We start from the raw sequence: 19,429 nt of genomic DNA, 5'->3' as shown, positions 1-19,429 counted from the left end.
AGGGACACTTTTTAAAGTGGAATATCCTGTCTGCTTGGTGTTAAATGGTGGTGGATAGACTTAGTATGCTTGTTAAGTTAGATCCAGGTAATAAGGTCCCGGAACAAGCCAGTGGGCACCACCCTATCTGCTTACTGAGATGTCTCTCTCCTTCCCGTGCCCATCTCCTCCCCCGACCCCCAGTGTGTCTTGTGTAGCCCAGGCTGGCTTCAAACTTCATGTAGCCAAAGATGACCTTGAGCTTCTACCTCCTGGTTATGTGGCACTGGAGCTTGAAGCCATGGCTTTAGCTGTTGCTGTATGGTTTTCAGACCACCTTGTAGTTCCGGCGTTCTGAATCAGGCAGGGTTTTCCCCTGAGCAGTGGTAGACAGTTGGGTTATATGCACCGCCCAGGTAAATATTATTTCCCAAACTGCAAAGCACAAGGTGGAGGAGACAGATCAAGCTGGGACTTGGGACTTTCAGTTCCTGCTATGACGATCTTCCTTCCCTTGGAGAAATAGTAAAAGGGCCTCTTACCATGAAAGGTAGACTCTATATGGAGTGGTGTCTCTCAGAGTCGGGCGAGAGCCTGTGGGGGTACCCCTGAGCACTGGTCCTTTTGGGAGGTCCATATACCCTGAGGACCTCATTTTTACCATTAAGGATCTAACTGGGGTAAGATCTTTTTCAAGTATTTCACCCAAACCAAAACATGTCAGTAGAGATTGAATGCAGAGGCAGATACGAAAATCCATTTGTTTTCCAATCTGTTAAAGGGATTTGCAGAAACAGAGCACCGCCAATGTTCTTGCTAGAAAAGATAGTTTCTTGTAACCAAACAGCATTTGTCTTCGGCACCTCTGTGGGGACCTGACGGAGCAGGTGAGGGAGTGAAGAAGACACAGAAAAGCTGGGATCGGGCAGCTCCTCAGGTGGAGAAATGGCAGCACCCTGAAGCTTGGCATGGTCATTGTGTGGAGTGGGACAGAGACGTGGGGTCATTGCACACAGATAAATGGTGGCAGGGCTGGTGCTAGACAGCTGGACTGAGGAGGCAGGTGTGGTTACTCCAGGTAGGAGCAGTCTCTGGGGGGGAGAAGTCTTCAAGCCCTAAATACACTGGGGAAGAAAGCTATGGTGGGCGTTTCTACGCACGATCCACAACCCCACTTGGATTCCAGATGAGGGATTTGTCATTCCTCTCTGAGCCTCCGGGAGGGGCATGAGGTGGGGTAGGGTTGGGGAGGCTTTGCTCTCTGCCCGTGGGTCTGAGGTTTAGGCCTCGCCCACGTCACCAGTACATCTCCATCCAGGACCTCACTCAGAGCTTCCAATGGAGTGGGATTCCTACTTTAAATAAGTGATCACAGGGGGAACAAGAATACCCTTGGCAGGGAATAGAGAGACAAAGATTAAAACAGAGACAGAAGGAACACCCATTCAGACCCTGCCCCACATGTGGCCCATACATATACAGCCACCCAATTAGACAAGATGGATGAAGCAAAGTGCAGGCCAACAGGAACCGGATGTAGATCTCTCCTGAGAGACAGCCAGAATACAGCAAATACAGAGGTGAATGCCAGCAGCAAACCACTGAACTGAGAATAGGACCCCCATTGAAGGAATCAGAGAAAGAACTGGAAGAGCTGAAGGGGCTTGAGACCCCATATGAACAACAATGCCAAGCAACCAGAGCTTCCAGGGACTAAGCCACTACCTAAAGACTATACATGGACTGACCCTGGACTCTGACCTCATAGGTAGCAATGAATATCCTAGTAAGAGCACCAGTGGAAGGGAAGCCCTTGGTCCTGCTAAGACTGAACCCCCAGTGAACGTGATTGTTGGGGGGGAGGACAGTAAGGGGAGGAGGATGGGGAGGGGAACACCCATATAGAAGGGGAGGAGGAGGGGTTAGGGGATGTTTGCCCGGAAACCGGGAAAGGGAATAACATTCGAAATGTAAATAAGAAATACTCAAGTTAATAAAAAAAAATAAGTGATCACATATATGCCTTAAATTTCTCAACTTTAATTGTTAATATGGTATATGTCGATATATGAATCCACGTAAAAGATTTTGAGGGTCTACTATAATTTTTTTAAAGTATAAAGGAGTTTGGAGATCAAAAATATGAAAAGGTTTTGTATGAACGTTTGGGCTTCTAATTTAGAGTTTGAAATATTAATATTAGATACTATTCCTCAGACTTGAACTCACATACACACATATACAGACATATATACACATATGCTTTCTGCTATTCTATGTGGAAAGTGCTTCAAACTCTTACGGTTGTTGTTGGTTACCAGTATTTTGGTCCCAGAGACTGAGCCAAGGCCTTGCATGTGTCTTGATATTAAGTTACGGCCCAAGGTCTTCTCTCTCAGTACTTTTTCCAGGAAAGAGGACCCCACAGGGTTTGGGTCTTCTCTTCTCCCTGAGTAGATGAGTCCATTATCCTGCTGGTTTCAGTGGCCAAGCTAATGGCAGTGGGGTAGCCTGCTCAGAAAGCCACTAGGGATCTGTTCCTTGGGATGCAGTGGGGGCAGAGGGTTGGAGAACAGGGGCTGTCTTTGTTCCTTAGCATGACAGAGGATTTGTGTAAGCCTGTGTTCTGCTGTTATCTCTCAGCATCCCTGGAGTGGTTGCACTTGTTTTCCTCTGTCCTCTGTATCCCTCAGGAATGCAAGTCCCTTGAGGAGAATGCTGCACTTGACTGTAACTTACGCACATCTTCCTAATTATGTACAGATGGCTTCTACTATCTAACCTGCTGTAGGTACTTGTCATACTGCATTGCCAGGGACTACAGACAAGAATGATGCGATAGCCTCCACCCCAACGTTTCTTGATCCTTGGCTGAAATTTTGGACCCAGAATCACCAGTTTGGTGACCTGACTGTAGGACTGTAGAACTCAAGTTGCAAAGCAGATACTTTTTGAGGACGGGGAGAGGGGAATAAACTACAAGAAACACTGGCTGTTCTCGGGCTATACGTTGGAGTTTAAGGATTAGAGGTGAAGAGAGCCAGAGCCCAGCTTCATTTCCTTCTGTGTTTGTGTCATTCTGCTCATAGGCAAAGAATGAGAATAAACAGGAACATTGGTCACAGGGAGAGCAGCCAGGGAATGAGGAGGCCGTGGAGGTGGCACCAGGAAGGAGGGGCACCACTCCACAACAGCTGCATAGGTCTCAGTCTGCAGCTCTGATCTTTCCCATACCTGGAGCCACAGGCTCTGGCACTCCTAAGAGAAGTTCTGAGCTGTCCCACTGGTTCTTGGTCCACAGGGGACTTAGCACATTATTCTCAGTACTTGCCACCAGGCTTCTGATATATATAGATGCTATAAGGCCGTGCGGACTGGTTGATATTCAGTAATTAGATATGGTTAAGACGTACCAATGGTGGTGACCACATGTACTTAGAGGAGAAGGGAAAAAATGGTTGATTTTGACAATAATGAGCTAGAAAAGCCACTCCTGGGCAAAGATGTCCACCATGCAGGCAGAAGTAGACTCTGCATCTTGTAGCCTTGGAAACCAATGTCCTATGGAAATAGTCAAAGCCACAGACAAAGTGACTTTAATCTTTCCTATTTTGAAAATAGAATTTTCTATTGAACCCAGGGCCCTTTGCATGCTAGGCAAGTGCTCTACCACTGAGCTATACTCTCAGTGCAGATAAATTGTATCTCTCTTGCCTTTTTAGCTCTTCCATGTGGCTTATATCTTAATCAAGTTTGCGAACTCTCCCCGCCCTGATCTTTGGGTCCTGGAACGATCTGTAGACTTTGGAAACACCTACTCACCCTGGCAGTATTTTGCTCGTAAGTAATCTTGTCTTCTGTGCTATGAGGGGCTTTGATTATCTGAAACTGTCTAAGACTATGGATTGAGTTTTCTAAAAATAAAGGTGTCTCAGTGTGACTAGGTAGGGCTCGGACCTAAGTTGTTATCAAAACAGCCCAGTTTCTCAGTCATGTATGTGCCAATTCTAAGGCTCCCACATGCAGAATGGGGGTTGCAACTCCATTCATAATAATTTTGTTCCAACTGGTGGGAGGTGCCTTATAAGTGAGTTGCGACTTATGTTCTTCTCCTTTTATGAGGAGTTAGGAACAAAACTCCTGCCCTCGTGAATCCTGGGCTCCATGTTACTGATTTTGAACCTGTAATCTTCGCTATTGAAGTATTGTAAGTGACTCTGGACCACATGATGAATCAAGGTGGGCAGCACTTTACCTTATATGGTAACGTTGTCCACTTGAGACAGGGAGAGTCAGCTGTGGTTCCTGGAGGGCGCTTGAACTGAAACAGCAGGTACTTCTCTTTCACGAATTAAAAACTTCATCCTAAGCTTTCACCCAGACGCACAAGAGTTCTTGATCCTTCTCTTCATCTCTCTTAGGGAAACACAAGGCATTGGACGTGACCTAGCAGAAAGAGATGTGTCATTTGATAATGTCCCATTATTTCCTTTCTAGATTCTAGAGGAGATTGTCTACAACAGTTTGGGCAAGAAGCAAATATGGCTGTCACCCGGGATGACCAGGTGCTATGCGTCACAGAGTATTCTAGAATCGTACCTCTGGAAAATGGCGAGGTAAACAGCTTTGGGAGGCTGTAACACCAAAGACTCAAGAATGAGTTGAGTTGGAAGTTGTGTTTAGGGCCCTGGGTTCTCCCCAGGAAGTTAGGGTTTGGGATCCAAGGTCCAGAGGTCTCAGAATTCTCGTGACAGACTTAGAAGGAGGTTGGGTCCCTGGAAAGTGAGACCTATCCCTCCCACCTCTTGGTGCACTATTTCCAGTAAGACTGTGGGGGAGGGTTGCAGGGGTTGGGGGTGGGGTTAGGCAACAGTGCTAAGCCCACCTGGAAGTGGACATAGGTGGGGACAGTCAGGGTAGAACTCCACGGAAACTGTGAATACAGGAATATAAACAGACTTTCAAATCAACTCTCTTAAGGTGGGTGCGATCTCACTCAAGTAGCTCTATTCAGTACCATCAGCTGGTGAGCAGCTTATGTTTCAAAGCATCAAGGCTGGGCTCCCATCAGCTGAGCCATGAAATCCTTAGCCATTGTTCTTGTCCACGTTTTCAACATCATTTAGATAAGTAGTTCTCAACCTGTGGGCTGAGACCCCCTCTGGGTTGAATGACCCTTTCATAGGGTCTGTACATCAGATACTTTCCTTATGCTTCCTTTTGTATGGACAAAATTACAGTTACAAAGTAGCAATGAAAATAATTCTTTGGGTGGGGTCACCACAACATGAGGAACTGTATTAAAGGGCTGCAGCATTAGGAAGGTTGAGGACCACTGCTCTGTTGATTACGTCAGTCTTGGTTTTTTGCTGCAACTCGACAGAATCCTATCACTGTGTTTATGGACATAACGATGCTCTCCAACATTTCATAGTTCACCTCCACAGCCACCTGACAGAACAGAGGTGTAAGAAAGTAACAGCTTCTCAGAGACTAGGTTTAAATGTAGAACTAAGAACTAACAACACTGTTCTGACTTATAAACTAGATGCTAGACTACCCTGGCACATCTGGGGCTTTTTTGAGAATCAGGCACTCTGGGGTGTATGTTACTTTTAGTGTTTCATTGCTACATTTTGAGCAAAGGACTTTGCCCTTTATTTTCTTTTTTCTTCCTTCTTTCTTTTTCTTTTCTTTCTTTCTTTTTTTTTTTTAATATAGATTGTTGTATCCTTGATAAATGGTCGTCCAGGTGCAAAACATTTTGCTTTCTCTGACACCCTGAGGGAGTTTACGAAGGCAACAAACATCCGCTTGCGTTTTCTGCGAACCAACACCCTCCTCGGGCATCTTATATCCAAGGCAGAGCGAGACCCCACCGTCACGCGTCTGGTGAGTCCAAAGCGCCTAATCGTCTGGCTAATGTTGCTTGTTTTCTTGTTGAATAAGTTAAATTCTTCCAAGAGCCTTTCCCAGTCAGCGATACTTAGGCAGAGGTGTGGTTCCTGTATAAAATAGGTACAGCTATTTGCAGAAAAATCAACCAGGCCTGGTGGTGTAGGCCTGTAATCCCAGCTGCTAGAGAAACTGATGCAGAATTGCACGCACAAGGCCTGATTAGCCTGCAAAATGAGTCTGGCTAAGACCAGCCTGGGCAATTTAGCTATTAATCTAGATCAATAGTAGAAACCTGGGTTCAACTCCAAATAAAAGAAAAATTGTTATATCCGATAAATGGTTATAGTGAGTCTGATATTGGTGCACATGGGGTAATTCTTGCTGTAATCGACAGCCCCCAAATGTTGAGGCTTAAGAAAAATCAAGGTTTGTTTCTTGCTCGTGTCACCCTCTGCGGGTCAGAGGTTGGGAAGAGCACATGGTGGTGTGGCTCCTGGAAGCTGACGCTTCTGTTTTCTGGCCTGCAGTATTACTACAGCATAAAGGACATCAGTGTCGGTGGGCGGTGTGTTTGCAATGGCCATGCGGAGGCCTGCAGCGCTGACAACCCTGAAAAGCAGTAAGTGTGGCCAGACTCCTCAGCTCACTGTGAACCAGCTAATTGTTTGCATGAATATTTACACCCTGTTACAGACTCTGGGTTCTAGACTTCCACACGAATGTTTCAGAATCCACGGCAAGGTGGTGTGTGTGTGAGTGTATGAATTCCCTGTCTGCCAGCTCTTTTTTCCTTCCAGACTACCGGTGGGTCTGTGGCAGACATGACTGAACAATCATAGCACCCTATAGGTAATATGGAATGCTGTTACCAAATTCTCAACCATGCTGGACAGCCACTAACAGTTTTTACCTACAGTTTGATTTGGCATGTACCTCTTATAATTTTTAAAAATTATTATTTTTATTTTATTTTTCATTTTCTCTTGTGCATAAATGTTTTACCTGCATATATGCCCAGTGCCCGAGGAGGCCAAAAGAGAGCATTATATTCCCTGGGACTGGAGTTATAGACAGTTATCAGCCACCTGTGTGCTGGGAACTTAACCCAGGCAGGTCCTCTAAAAGAGCAGGCAGTGCTGAGCCATTTCTCTAGTTCCTGCTTTTTGAGTTTATTTAATTTGGGGTTTCTGCCATGTTTGACAGTTTCTACCTCAAGATGGGCTTGGCAGGGAAGGTGGAAATGCACGTTAGGGCTTGGCTCAGGGGCACTCACTCCACCACCACCACTTCCCTCACAGAAATGGCTTCCTGGTCTCCATGATAGAGGTGTTGACTTAGTCAGATAGCATCGGTCTCACTTAAATTCTACCAATAGAGAAGAGGTCAGCGATAATAATCTGGTGCTAAGTACTTGTGAAATCTACATGTATGAACAGGAAGCTGTCCGTCCCCTGCTTGAGGCAGCCTAGTGACTTGATGGAAGCCCATCTTGGACAGTCAGTGACACTGGTTCTAGGTAGAACAGTTTTAACCAAAAGTGTTTGCCATCCTGATCTTGCAGCATGGATAGCGAGAGGATTCTGGGCTTTCAAGCATCAAATAAACAGGGCTCTGCTCAGGTTCATGGCTGTTCTGCCATGACCTAAGCAGTCAGTTGTTTAAGAGAAAAATGACTGTAGCTATTAGGACTACATCAGATGGAGATGTTCATGAAAAGGCCTCTATCTCTCTTGACTAGGTCTGAAACATGTTTACCATAGATGCAAGGCCAAATGCCACCTTACCTTTAGACTGAGAATCAGTACCACAGGGGCTTGGGTGTGCCAGCATCAGTCAGACAGAGGCCAGGCTTCTTCCTGTGCTATGCTCAAAACTTCTCTATGAATGTATTTGGTCCTCGCGTTCCTCGGTCAGTGTCACTTAGATACTCTTTCCCACCAATGTATGCCAAGTATTTCATTGCTACTGAGCTGAGACTGTCTCTCTGCTGAGAGCCCATGGGGTCTCCTGTAGACAAAAAGTTGGTGCACCCTGTGAGGATTACCCTGTGTTATTCAGATGCTGATTTCTCTGCCCCAACATCTCACTGCAATCCAGACACACCATTGTAATGTTTATTTCAAGCATCTCCTGTTTTAAGATTGTGAAAAAACATTCTGCATTTATTCTCTGACTTGTCAATAAAACTGATCAGCCAATAGCTGAGCAAAAGAGAGAAACAGGGCTGGACTTCTGCCAGTCAGAGAAAGAGGGGGGGGGAGAGAGAGAGAGAGAGAGAGAGAGAGAGGAAAAGGAAGAAGAGGAAGAAGAAGAGGAAAAGGAGGAGAAGGAAGAGGAGGAGGAAGAGGAGGAGGAAGAGGAGGAGGAGGGAGAGGAGGAGGAAGAGGAGGAAGAGGAGGAGGAAGAGGAGGAGGAGGAAGAGGAGGAGGAGGAGGAGGAGGAGGAGGAGGAGGAGGAGGAGGAGGAGGAGGAGGAGGAGGAGGAGGAGGAGGAGGAGGAGGAGGAGGAGGAGGAAGAGGAGAAAGAGGAGGAAGAGGAGGAGGGAGGAGAGGGGAGGAGGAGGAGGAGGAGGAGGAGGAGGAGGAGGAAGAGGGGGGGGAGGAGGAGGGGAGGAAGAGGGGAGGAGGAGGAAGAGGAGGGGGGAGAGGGGAGGGAGGAAGAGGAGGAGGAGGAGGAGGAGGAGGAGGAGGGGGGGAGGGGAGGAGGGAGGAGGAGGAGGGAGGGGAGGAGGGAGGAGGAGGAGGAGGAGGAGGAGGAGGGGAGGAGGAGGAGGAGGAGGAGGAGGGGAGGAGGAGGAGGAGGAGGGGGAGGGAGGAAGGAGGAGGGAGGAGGAGGAGGAGGAAGGGAGGAGGGGAGGAGGAGGAGGAGGGGAGGAGGAGGAGGAGGAGGAGGAGGGAGGAGGAGGGAGGAGGAGGAGGAGAGAGCCATGAGGAGTTGGTCCTAGAATACTCCATGGGAAAAGCATCTGAAGCAGAGCTAAAGCATAAATATTAAAAATTAAAATTAAAACATAAACATTAAAATGCAAGTATCCTGGGTTTTTCTTTTTTTTTCTTTCTGGGAGGTAGTCAGACTAGATGAGAGGTTAGAGATTAACAACTGCTCAGCTATGTGTTATAATCATGTAATATAAAAATATAGTCTCTGTCCCAATTATTTGGGATTAGAGAAAATCTGTCACACCTTTAGAATGACTGTAACGGCCTCCAGCTATCATGCCATGCCAGTTTAATCCACGTCAGCGCCTTTGCAGACAGTGGAGCGGGAAGGATGCTACCGTCTATTTGGGGTGTGGCTCTTTGGTCATGCCACTCTCCAGCTGCCTGTCACAGCAGGGTTGTAGGGCCCTTGAGAGGCCCAGGCAGCAGCCTGTTCCACATGGGTTTGAGTCTTCCTTCAAACACAGAGGGATGATTACTCAAGGGTGGCATTCCACGCCAATGCCGAGGGCTGAGATAGTGACAGGATTGTAATTTTTAACACCTTCGCCTTGACAAACAATCTCAGCTATGTGCCCTGCATTAGAGCTGGGGCAGTGTGTGGGAGAAGCCTAGTGCTCAGAGAGCTTTCCCGTTGTCTCTCTGCCATCTCCGAGCTGGAGGATAGGCTGAGCGTCGAAACCTTAGAGATTCTTTTCCAAGGGTCGCTCCAGGTTTTGGTGAAGAAGTGATGCTCAGAGCACCCCAGGGCACTAGTACCTCTTGTTCACTTATTTCTATATCTTATTTGTTTATTCATATTGTTTATTGGCAGTCTCTTCTCGGAAGACCAGGCTAGCCTGGATCCTGTATATCCTTCAGCCTCCCTGGCGGGGTGACTATAGTTGTGAGCCATCATGCCCAGTGTGGTTCAGTTATTGTGACATAATGTGGTCGAGGAGAGAGAACTGGTGCCAAGGACGTTACTCTCTGTGCATCTTAGTTTTACCATCTGTGCAATAAAGATGATGGGGGAGGGGCTGACACAATGTATACAAGTTCCTTTGTTCTTGTATTTGCTTGTGTTCCAGGTGACCCAACAGTTGTGTATGTGTCATACATCACAGGGGTTTTGGTTTTGATTTGAGTGCCGGGGATTGAACTCATGCCTTGTGCATGCTAGACTAGCGGGAACAATGGATCCGAATAAAACCTTTACCCTGGCACTGGGGATGTAGCTCAGCTGGTAGAGTATGCACAGAGCAAGCATGAGTCTCTGGGTTGGGTCTCTAAGATCACATAAACCCAGGACCCACTATCCAGCAATGTAGCATCTACCTGTAATCCCAGCACTTGGGCGGTCGAAGCAGGAATATCGCAAGTCTTCCTCAGCTTCTGTCAGCTCGAGGTTCATCCGGGATAAATGAGGACCAAGCTCCAACAAAGCAAAACATCTAAATCAAACCAAGCCAAACTACTCTTCAACTCAGGATGCTAAGGCAGGAGGATTGCTCTGAGTTTGATGCTATACCACCACCGCCGCCACCACCACCACCACCATTTTTCAGTTACCAAAATATGCTTTGCTTTTATTCTCAGGTTCCGATGCGAATGCCAGCACCATACCTGTGGGGACACGTGTAATCGCTGCTGTGCAGGCTACAATCAGAGGCCCTGGCAGCCCGCTGCTCAGGACCAGCACAATGAGTGCGAAGGTGGGTGCTGGAGTGAAGCTGATGAGCTCTGTGTTCAGAGGAGAGCAGCCCTCTCCTCTCTACCTAAGGACTGATGGCAAGTGTGCCCTGGGTCACAAAGAGAACAGGGTCGTGTCAGCTTGAGAGACTCAGTTCTGTTGGTGATGAGGTACCCCCACCCCTTTACCCTTCTTGTATGTTTCAGACTTCCAGTGGATGCTAAGATCAGGGATAGTGGAGACCCTGGGGTGTGCTGTATGCTTTCCTACTCACACGGTTATGAGAATGCTGAATTTATAGATTGGGCACAGTAAAAGATGAACAGTGACTAATAATAAATAGCACTGTGAAGACAGCAGATTGTAATAACTGACCAGAACCGCCTTTATTAGGTAAATCAGAAGTTAACAAGAACCTAAGAAGCACTTGCATTGACCCGAAAGCTGATATCATCACCAACAGGAATCCAGACACCTCTTGGGCTGGGCACAAAGGACCATGAAAGACAGGCTTTGCCTGTGCTGTGCAGCCAACAAGACACACAGTTTGAAACACAAACTGTTTACTTCTGCGACTCTCTGCTTAACATCTGTAGACTGCAGGCAGTCATCTATGAAAATGTTATCACTGATAAGAGGGAACTGACACAAGGAAAATATCAGAAGTAAGGGGAAAGTATCCTGAGTTCAATTATAAGAAGAAAAAAAGAATTATTAATAACGTACAAGATACTTTCCTATCTGGATAGGCTGAGTGTTTTAACATGTCGGTCTTCCTTTTTAGCATTCTTTGAAGCACTATCATTGAACCCAGGACCTTGGGTGTACTAGGTAAATGCTCTGCCGCTGAGCCATTTACCCAGACGTCCTAAATGCCACGCGGCTGCCTTTGCTGTTTCTAGGGTAGCAGATGGACTGTAGTTGTCTTGAGATGAAAAAATAAGAGAGCGATGGTTAAACCTGACGCATAGTAGGGCACCAACTCAGAGTAGGAGACCGTCCTGGATTAAGTCATGTGGAAGGGGAGAGAGACCAGACAAAATGAGGAATGGCAAGAGCTGCTTTTAACAGCTGTAGTAGAACATTTTGAGAGGTGGTAGAACATTGGGAAGTGGTGATTCTGACAGACAAACCCCAGCTCATGTGCCTTAGTTACTCCTTGGGTTATTGTGATAAAAACAGCAACGAAAGCAACTTAGAAAGGAAGGCCCCTCCTTACACCTTCACATAGATAACCGAGCTCTGCCGTCAACTGTATCGTTGAGCTGTTACGAACATTTCAGTCACATAGCTCAGTGGCTGTGCTAGGCATGCTTTGACTAGTCAAGGTTAGTTTACGTCCTGATCCTTTTGACTGACGGTTTAGATATTTTTTGACATTCTTCCCCAATCACTGAATTCTTCGCTTTCACTCCTGGTGGTGTTTAGTATCATCGGTAGGAGTTCAAGTCAATACAGTGAGGGTTGGGTGAGGGCCACTGTGTGCCTAGGACCAAGTTCCATCACAAACAAAACACACACAAGCCCAACTTCACGGGATGTATAGTCGGCCAAGTGTATCGTTACCTATCTGTAATTACATATTAACCTAATTCCTAATTTTCACCATTATACATAGTCTTGAAATTAAAAGTTTGGACCAATGGCTGAGAGTGTAGAATTTGGAATCAAAGGCAGGCCTGACTTCTGGCTCTTTTGTTTATGAGCTATGGATCATCTGTAACCTTTCTTTGCCTCAGTTTTCCTATCTGTGGTATGGGGACAGTGGCACCTACCTTAGAGAGTAGATTAAATACAACAATTCACATAAATATATTTCATGATAAATAAGGAGCTGGACCATAGTTTATGGTAATAGCAGCAGCAGCAGCAGCAGCAATATTCTGCGTACCTGGATGACTGGTGTTGGAGTCATCACTGTTATAATTATACGTCTTTTTGAAAAGAGAAACCTTTCACTTACTATCAAACAGAAGCAGCTGTAAAGTACATAAAAGCATATATAATAGTCTTTGTGTAAAAAAAAAATCCCTGTAATTTTCCACAGAGTGTCCCCGGTATTTCAGAATAGACTTTATTGTGGGCCACGAGCAGAGATCCTGTCTGGGAGTTCACTGAATGTCCCGTTTGACCAAGAGTGCTTTGTTCCAGCCTGCAACTGCCATGGGCACGCCGTGGACTGTTACTATGACGAGGCTGTGGCGCGTCAGCAGGCGAGCTTAAACAGCAAAGGCGTCTACACAGGTGGAGGGGTCTGCATTGACTGCCAGGTGAGACGGCTCTTCAAGTAGACAGCAGCCTTAACGCCCATCTTCACATAGATTCTCGTGGGCGAACCAGTCCCACACTTGTGTGAAAGGATGAACTCAAAAGTACAAACACAGCCAAAGGTCCTCTCACTCCACGTGTGTAAGCCTTTGCATAAAAGGCCCTAAAACAACTAGACTTCATGTGGACAACTTAAGTCTTAATCCCTACTAGATATATAAAGTTGATTTGTTATTAAAAATGGACCTAAGGTAAAGTTAGAGCTATAATGATTTGGAAAAGAAATACAGAATCCCTGTGAGATTCAGAAGGTGAGGGAAGTGGTCCTCAGCTCATGGAAGGCTGTAATCATGAAAGAAGGAGTCAGATCTCACTAAAACTAAAAACGTCTGCTCACCAAAGACCCTGAAGAAAACAAGTGGGCAAGCTGTAGACAGGGAGAGAATATTCACAAATGGGAAGTCTATCAGACGGTCAGTAACCACAGTGAATAGAGACAGGCAACCCCCAATTACACGCAATGCTGAAACAACGGCGGCCTCTTACAAATTAAGTTTGCGAAGGACCAATAAGCTGCCAGCCAAGGCTGTGCTCCTTCAGTCAGGAGGGAAATGGCGATCAAAGCCCAGAGGTGCATCTCCACCTCTCACCCAGATGGCAATAGTTACAAAGCTCGAGATGTGAAACAGCCATGCATGCCATCCACTGTCCGTAGCAAGACAGCACGGTATACAATGGCTATGGCAAAGGCCCAAGAGCCTATAAAATACAACAAAACGTACCCCTCTCTACACTGTGATAAACCCTACTCTTAATTTATCTATAAGAAATAGAAATTTTTGTTTTCAAATCATTTAGAGCAGATAGTGTGGAAAGAGCTCCAAGTGGAAGTAGCCTTGGTCATCAGTGGTAGGATCGAGACCAGCCCTTCCTTGTTTGAGTAACAGGATACTAAGGAGCAAAGAGGACCTTGGATTGATGCTGTTACAGCACTGAGAATCTTACAAGCTTGTGTTACATGGCAGCCATTGGCATGGAATTCTGGAACGAATTAATAGGGAAAAATCAGCAGTGTGATTGGCTCTTAGGTAGGGGGGCTGCCTGTGAGGGGACGTGGGAATATTCTGAGGCCATGTGTTCTATACTAAGATAAAAACCTGAGTTTTTATTTATTTATTTATTTATTTATTTATTTATTTATTTATTTATCACATCCCAATTGCTGCCCCCCAGGGTCTTCCCCCATAGACTCCCTCCCTCCATACCCCTCCCCTTCTCCTCTGAGAGGGTGGGGTCCCCTGGTTATCCCCCAGAAACTGAGTTTTTTATTTGGGTATATTTGTCTGGACTTACTTGGTGAATGTGTTATTAAGAGTTTTGTACATATCAAATATACTATGTGATTAAAGGACAAAATCATTAGCATATATTAAAGTCCAGTTAGTTAAATCTGTGGTTCGGTGTTCAGTGGGAGGTGTTTGGTGCCTGAAGCATTTAATCTATAGGTGGGACCTGTATGTTCACTGTGAAACTATAAATTTCCATAACAACACTGAGCAGAAATGAGGAAGGAAGGGCTGAGGGAATGACTTGCTCGAGTCACCTCCTTCTTGACCTTGGTTCCTTGAGGTAACATTGATACGAATAGGGTAGCAGTAATGGCGAAGACTGCCACTTACCCACTTATCGGGGTGCGGTGTTCTTAGAAGTATTCTGTCTCTGTTAGCCAAAGTGAAGGTGAACCTTTGCTCTGAAGACAGGGCTTTCTAAGGAAGGCCTAAGCTTGTTTCCTACTTGTTCACATACATGGCGAGGTCGATAAAGTGCTGGTCTCCTGTTCTGGAACTGTCTCTCTTGCACATGTACACCTGTTAAACATAGAGACAGGATCCAGAATCAGAACACATGGTTCTATCCTGCCCCAAATCCAACACACAGAAAAGGTATTTAAAAATAAGAATGCACCTTCGTTCCAGAATCCATTATAAAATGAAAGCGAGGAAGGACTCGTGTTTGAAAAGACCAGCAATTCCAAAGGACAAGGCCAGTCAGCTTAGTGGTCAGTTTTGGGTTTGTTGGTAAAGAACACATATCCCACAGCAAATCCTGTGGCTGCTTCCCCCACTCCTGTTCCCACAAGTGGGATATGAGAATCATCTCAGAGCACACAAGAGGCTGTCCCTAGAGACCTTCACACAGTATCCGTCAGTTTGTACCACTGTAACAAAATACCTGTGACTGGGTAGCTCAGAAAGAAGAAACTTACTTTCCCACAGTTCTGAGACCATGAAGTCTAAGACCAAGATGCTAGCAGGTTGCGTTGTCTGGTGAGGCTCTGTCTTTGCATGGAAGGCAGAAGGCTAAAGTGGCCAGGTTCTGCAAAGCCTCCTTCTATTGGCCTTAATCCACTCATGAAAGATGAGCCTTTATGTCATTCACATCTCAAAGTCACTATCCCTTAACTCTATGGTTAGGGTTAGGGTTAGGGTTAGGGTTAGGGTTAGGGTTAGGGTTAGGGTTGGGGTTAGGGTTAGGGTTAGGGTTAAGGTAGGGTTAGGGTTTATTACTCTGACCACTGTATTTAAGCCCGAATTGAGATTCTTATCTTGAAGAGGAGGCAGCTACCAGATGTTCACCATTGGTATTGAACTATTTTATTTCTTGGGTTTCCCATTTGAGTTATTGGGTTAGGTTGTGACATAGTCAAAGTAAGGTGGCCAGTTTCCTGAGATCTGGGATTTCCTTGAGGCTATTGGAGTAACAGAAGGATAAAAGGAAGGAACAAGATTTCAGGGTAGCTGGAGGAGAAGTGGGCTAGGAGAGGGCCAGATCCTTCCAGAAAGGCATCAGAGTCTAGTTCATGTGGAACTCTCCTAAGGAAAATGAATTTCCTTACAACAATGGACCTTCGGCATGTGCTTGAGGTTCACAGGCATAGAAGATAATAGGGTACAGTCAGGGAATTGATTGCAAGAGACGGAGTTAGCGTTTGCCTAAAGGTCCAAACATGCTGGAAGAGCTCCCTGTGCAGGAATGGAGACCTCAGACAATCAGAGCAGAGCATGGCTTTTAGGCGAGCACCTCCACATGTCTCACCCCCCTGGGTCTGGAGATGACACAGCTGTAGTGTTTGCTGTACAGGCACAAGGACTTGGATTTGAGCTGTAAAACCCCTGTGAAAAAAGTAGGTGCTGGCTGGAAAGATGGCTCAACAGATAAAGGCGCTTGTAATTCAAGCTTGAGGACCTGAGTTCGATCCCCGGAATCCACAGTAGAAGGGAAGAACCAACTCTGGAAGGCTGTCCTCTAACCTCTCTCTGGGTTGAGGCAAAGCATTGGCTGCGGGAGGCAGACTTTTTTCTGCAGAGGATGCCATTGCACTCACCTGGTGTCTGAGAGTCTCCTCTGATGTTAAGCCTTCTGCAGGGCAAGCACAGCTTCACCCCCACCCCAATCCTCCCAGCAGGGCTACTTCCTACAGACTTCCACTAAACCTGAGAAGCCACCTTGACTCTTGACTCCTGACCTGTCTTGTTCAGCCAGGACTCTGTTGTCCATAAATGCAATAGTATGAGTTGCCCTCAGACTGTGGAGGTCCTAGAAAACCACTGTTACTCTAGCTGTAGTGTGTAGCTCTCATGAACTGGGGCAGAGAGCCAAGGCTGCCCACCTCAGAGAACACTTCTCATGACCTACTCTATTGGATTGCAAGCCAAGGTTAGCCGGAGGTCCTCTTTGGTAAGACATAGTATCTACCCTGCAGTGGAGTGGAAGGCTGATCGTCACTTGGATGGAAGACTGGGTGGGGTCCAGCTGACTCTTCTTTGCTCATAAGGTTTCTGGTGTGAACGTTGAGCTGGAGAGGTAGGTAGCCAGCATGGTTTTTGACCTCAGTGCTAAAGGGGATTCTAGCCCACAGGACAAGAGTGGTAAAAAACCAAGCGTCTGAGATTAATGAAACCCTGCTGGGAAAGGACACAGACTAGGCCTTTGTTCTCCACTGTGTTTCTGTGCAGGGTCCATGGGGGTCACATTGAATTCGGTCTTGTTGACTTTGCCCTTTTGTTCACAGCACTCCCACGTGCTTTCCCACATTAGAGGGAGACAGAACTAAGCTTGACCCATGGCTTGTATTTCTTGAAAACTGAGGGTGTGTGCTGGGTAATTGATTTTGTGGCGACTATAAGGGTTAATTAACCCTGGACTCGAAAATGCCACCCGACTCAGAACTGAGCTCTGCGCATGCGCATGTGCGTGCGCTTGCACCTCATGCCCGCATTGTCCAGTCACACAATAGAAATGTCCTGGAATTGGTTTCATGACAAAAAAACCACAGATGAAACCAGAATGAGTGCAGACAGAGATCTCTATGCCTTCCTTCTAAAGTTGGAAAAAATATTAATTCTCGTGTACATCTCATTCTTGAGCAATGCCGGGAGCGGTGGCGATCCAGTCATTGGTTCCTCTGAGCAAAGATAGCTGTCCCTGAAGCTATGGGACATGGAGGGGAATTTATTTTTTCTTGCTCATATGTCAAATTCGTTGAAGCAGTTTTGGTAGGAGAGGGGAAAGCCAGGCCTGCTCATTTATTGAACCTTTCCTTGTTTCTCTTTCCCATGTGTGCGGTGGGGAAACCAAGGCGAACTCAGTGTCCTGTGACACATTTTGGGTCCTTTTCTATGACAGAATTATTTCTGTGGTGGATTATCACAGAATAAAGAGCGTTGGGTTTCTCTGGTACTTTTCTCAATAGCACAACACTGCGGGCGTGAACTGTGAAAAGTGTGCGAAGGGTTACTTCCGGCCCCATGGAGTTCCGGTGGACGCACTGCACGGATGCACCCGTAAGTCCCTTGTCGATTTCGTGAGTATGACGGTATCACATGTATCTAGGCAAGCACTTAATTTATTGGGTTGGGCACTATTAAATCTGCAATAAATGTTGCTTCTTCGGTTTTCTACTGGTTTGACATGTTTCTATGATCGCCAGTAATTCCAACTTTGTCATAATTAGAATCAAAAACTGTAGTAATAAATCCATAAATATTCATAGTGTTTAGCTATGGTTGAGTGCTTACTATGTAGGAGAGATCGGCTGAGCCAATGGGCATTACTAAGAAGTGTGGGGCAAATCTGCTTTATGAAGCACAGTGGAGAGCTGGTCCTTTGGTGGTTTCTTTCCTCTTAGCTTGCAGCTGTGACCCTGAACGTGCAGATGACTGTGACCAGGGCTCAGGCCGCTGTCATTGTAAGCCAAACTTCTCTGGAGACTTCTGCGAGACGTGTGCAGACGGATACTATAATTTCCCCTTTTGCCTGAGTAAGTATCCAGTGTAGAAGAGAGACCTCCTTTCTGTCCCACAGTCAGCCTTCCTGTGAGAACAGTGGTGGACATGGAGGGTATGAGGAGCTAGAGACAGGACTGGTAGGTTATATTTACATGAAGGCATTTCCCTTAGTTGGGAAGACGTAGTTTAGAATTGTGTTTAGCTTGGTGTGGTACCATAGACATTGCCATTTTAATAAGTCAAAGGCCTCAGATTCTGGGAAATTCACCTTGACTGTAATCCATGAGTATGACTTAATAGACCTAGCATGTCACTCTTCCAGGGGCTGGGGGACATAAGGAGCATTTTCGCTTTTCTTGTACATCGGAGGGCAAGCAATCAGGGCCTTTGCTTCCTTTTCCCCATCCCACCCCCCGCCCACAATGATGAGAGAAAATCTTCATGAAGTGCGCGCGCGCACACACACACACACACACACACACACACACACACACACACACACGGGATGCATATATATTCTGTCTCAGAAGAAGTGTGATGCATTCTGTCTTGGAAGGAGTGGAGACTTGGGACCTGTTCCGGTCTCCATGTTGCAGTGTGTAACTGTTGGCCCAGAGCAGTCACCTTTACTGTGGGGATGTTCCTACTTTGGATAATCGAATACACTACAGGAAACAATGCCTGAAGCCAATGACGCTGTTTCAGGCCCTTACCCATTCAGGCTGTGACTGTGGGATTAGAGCAGAGCAGTAACTGCCCTGCTATTTTAGTGGGGAAAAAACAAGAAGGCACTTCAAATTATTTTTATGGAATAAGCAAAAATCCAGGGGAAAAACTTAGAAGAAAAGTTTTTTTTAAAACTACTCTCAATTTTAATTAAAAAAACAAGCAGTTAAACTTATGTTTAAAATATCTAAATTCTACTTGTGTTTAGGCAAAGCTACTCCTTGGACACAACTGTTACGAGTGACTTAGTGATTGTAAGCGTGAAACTTCATCCATGTCTGTTTGCTGATGTACAGGAGCAGCCTGGCTTTGATTAGGAGGCCTACTGGCCATAGAGTCCAGGACGGTCCTGGAATAAGTCTCTACATGTTGGATTTCACTGAGGGCGGGCTTTGTACCTGCTCAGTGTGATTCAGTGCATGCTACTAACTCCTTAATCTTTCTTTGTGTTTTAAAATAAATTGCTCTGCAGAAATTCCAGTCTTTCCTGACTACACTCTGAATCCAGAAGATCCAGTGGCTGGCAGTATAAAAGGCAAGTGGCATCGTTTTGGTTTAATGTCAATGAAAATATTATGTTCCATTCACTTTCTGGCTTCTGAGTGTACTGCCAAGCCCAGTTGAAGTTCTGGAGTTCTGCGAGGCTTTTGCAGACGTCT

At 46.1% G+C, this 19,429-nt stretch overlaps 1 protein-coding gene across 1 annotated transcript in view; it reads left to right on the top strand.

Moving 5' to 3' along the window:
• Window positions 1-19,429, top strand: part of Lama3 (laminin subunit alpha 3) — a 228,620-nt gene that overhangs the window by 49,754 nt on the left and 159,437 nt on the right. Inside the window, exons 3-11 of the mRNA XM_032885613.1 lie at window positions 3,702-3,819; window positions 4,477-4,595; window positions 5,701-5,871; window positions 6,405-6,496; window positions 10,395-10,510; window positions 12,640-12,758; window positions 17,510-17,600; window positions 17,945-18,076; window positions 19,243-19,305. Coding sequence (XP_032741504.1) covers window positions 3,702-3,819; window positions 4,477-4,595; window positions 5,701-5,871; window positions 6,405-6,496; window positions 10,395-10,510; window positions 12,640-12,758; window positions 17,510-17,600; window positions 17,945-18,076; window positions 19,243-19,305 — 1,021 coding nt within the window. The remainder of the gene's footprint in view (window positions 1-3,701; window positions 3,820-4,476; window positions 4,596-5,700; window positions 5,872-6,404; window positions 6,497-10,394; window positions 10,511-12,639; window positions 12,759-17,509; window positions 17,601-17,944; window positions 18,077-19,242; window positions 19,306-19,429) is intronic.

This window comes from Rattus rattus, chromosome 15 (genome assembly GCF_011064425.1).
Source record: "Rattus rattus isolate New Zealand chromosome 15, Rrattus_CSIRO_v1, whole genome shotgun sequence".
NCBI classification, from domain to species: Eukaryota; Metazoa; Chordata; class Mammalia; order Rodentia; family Muridae; genus Rattus; species Rattus rattus.
This window is presented reverse-complemented; position numbering and strand designations above follow the sequence as displayed.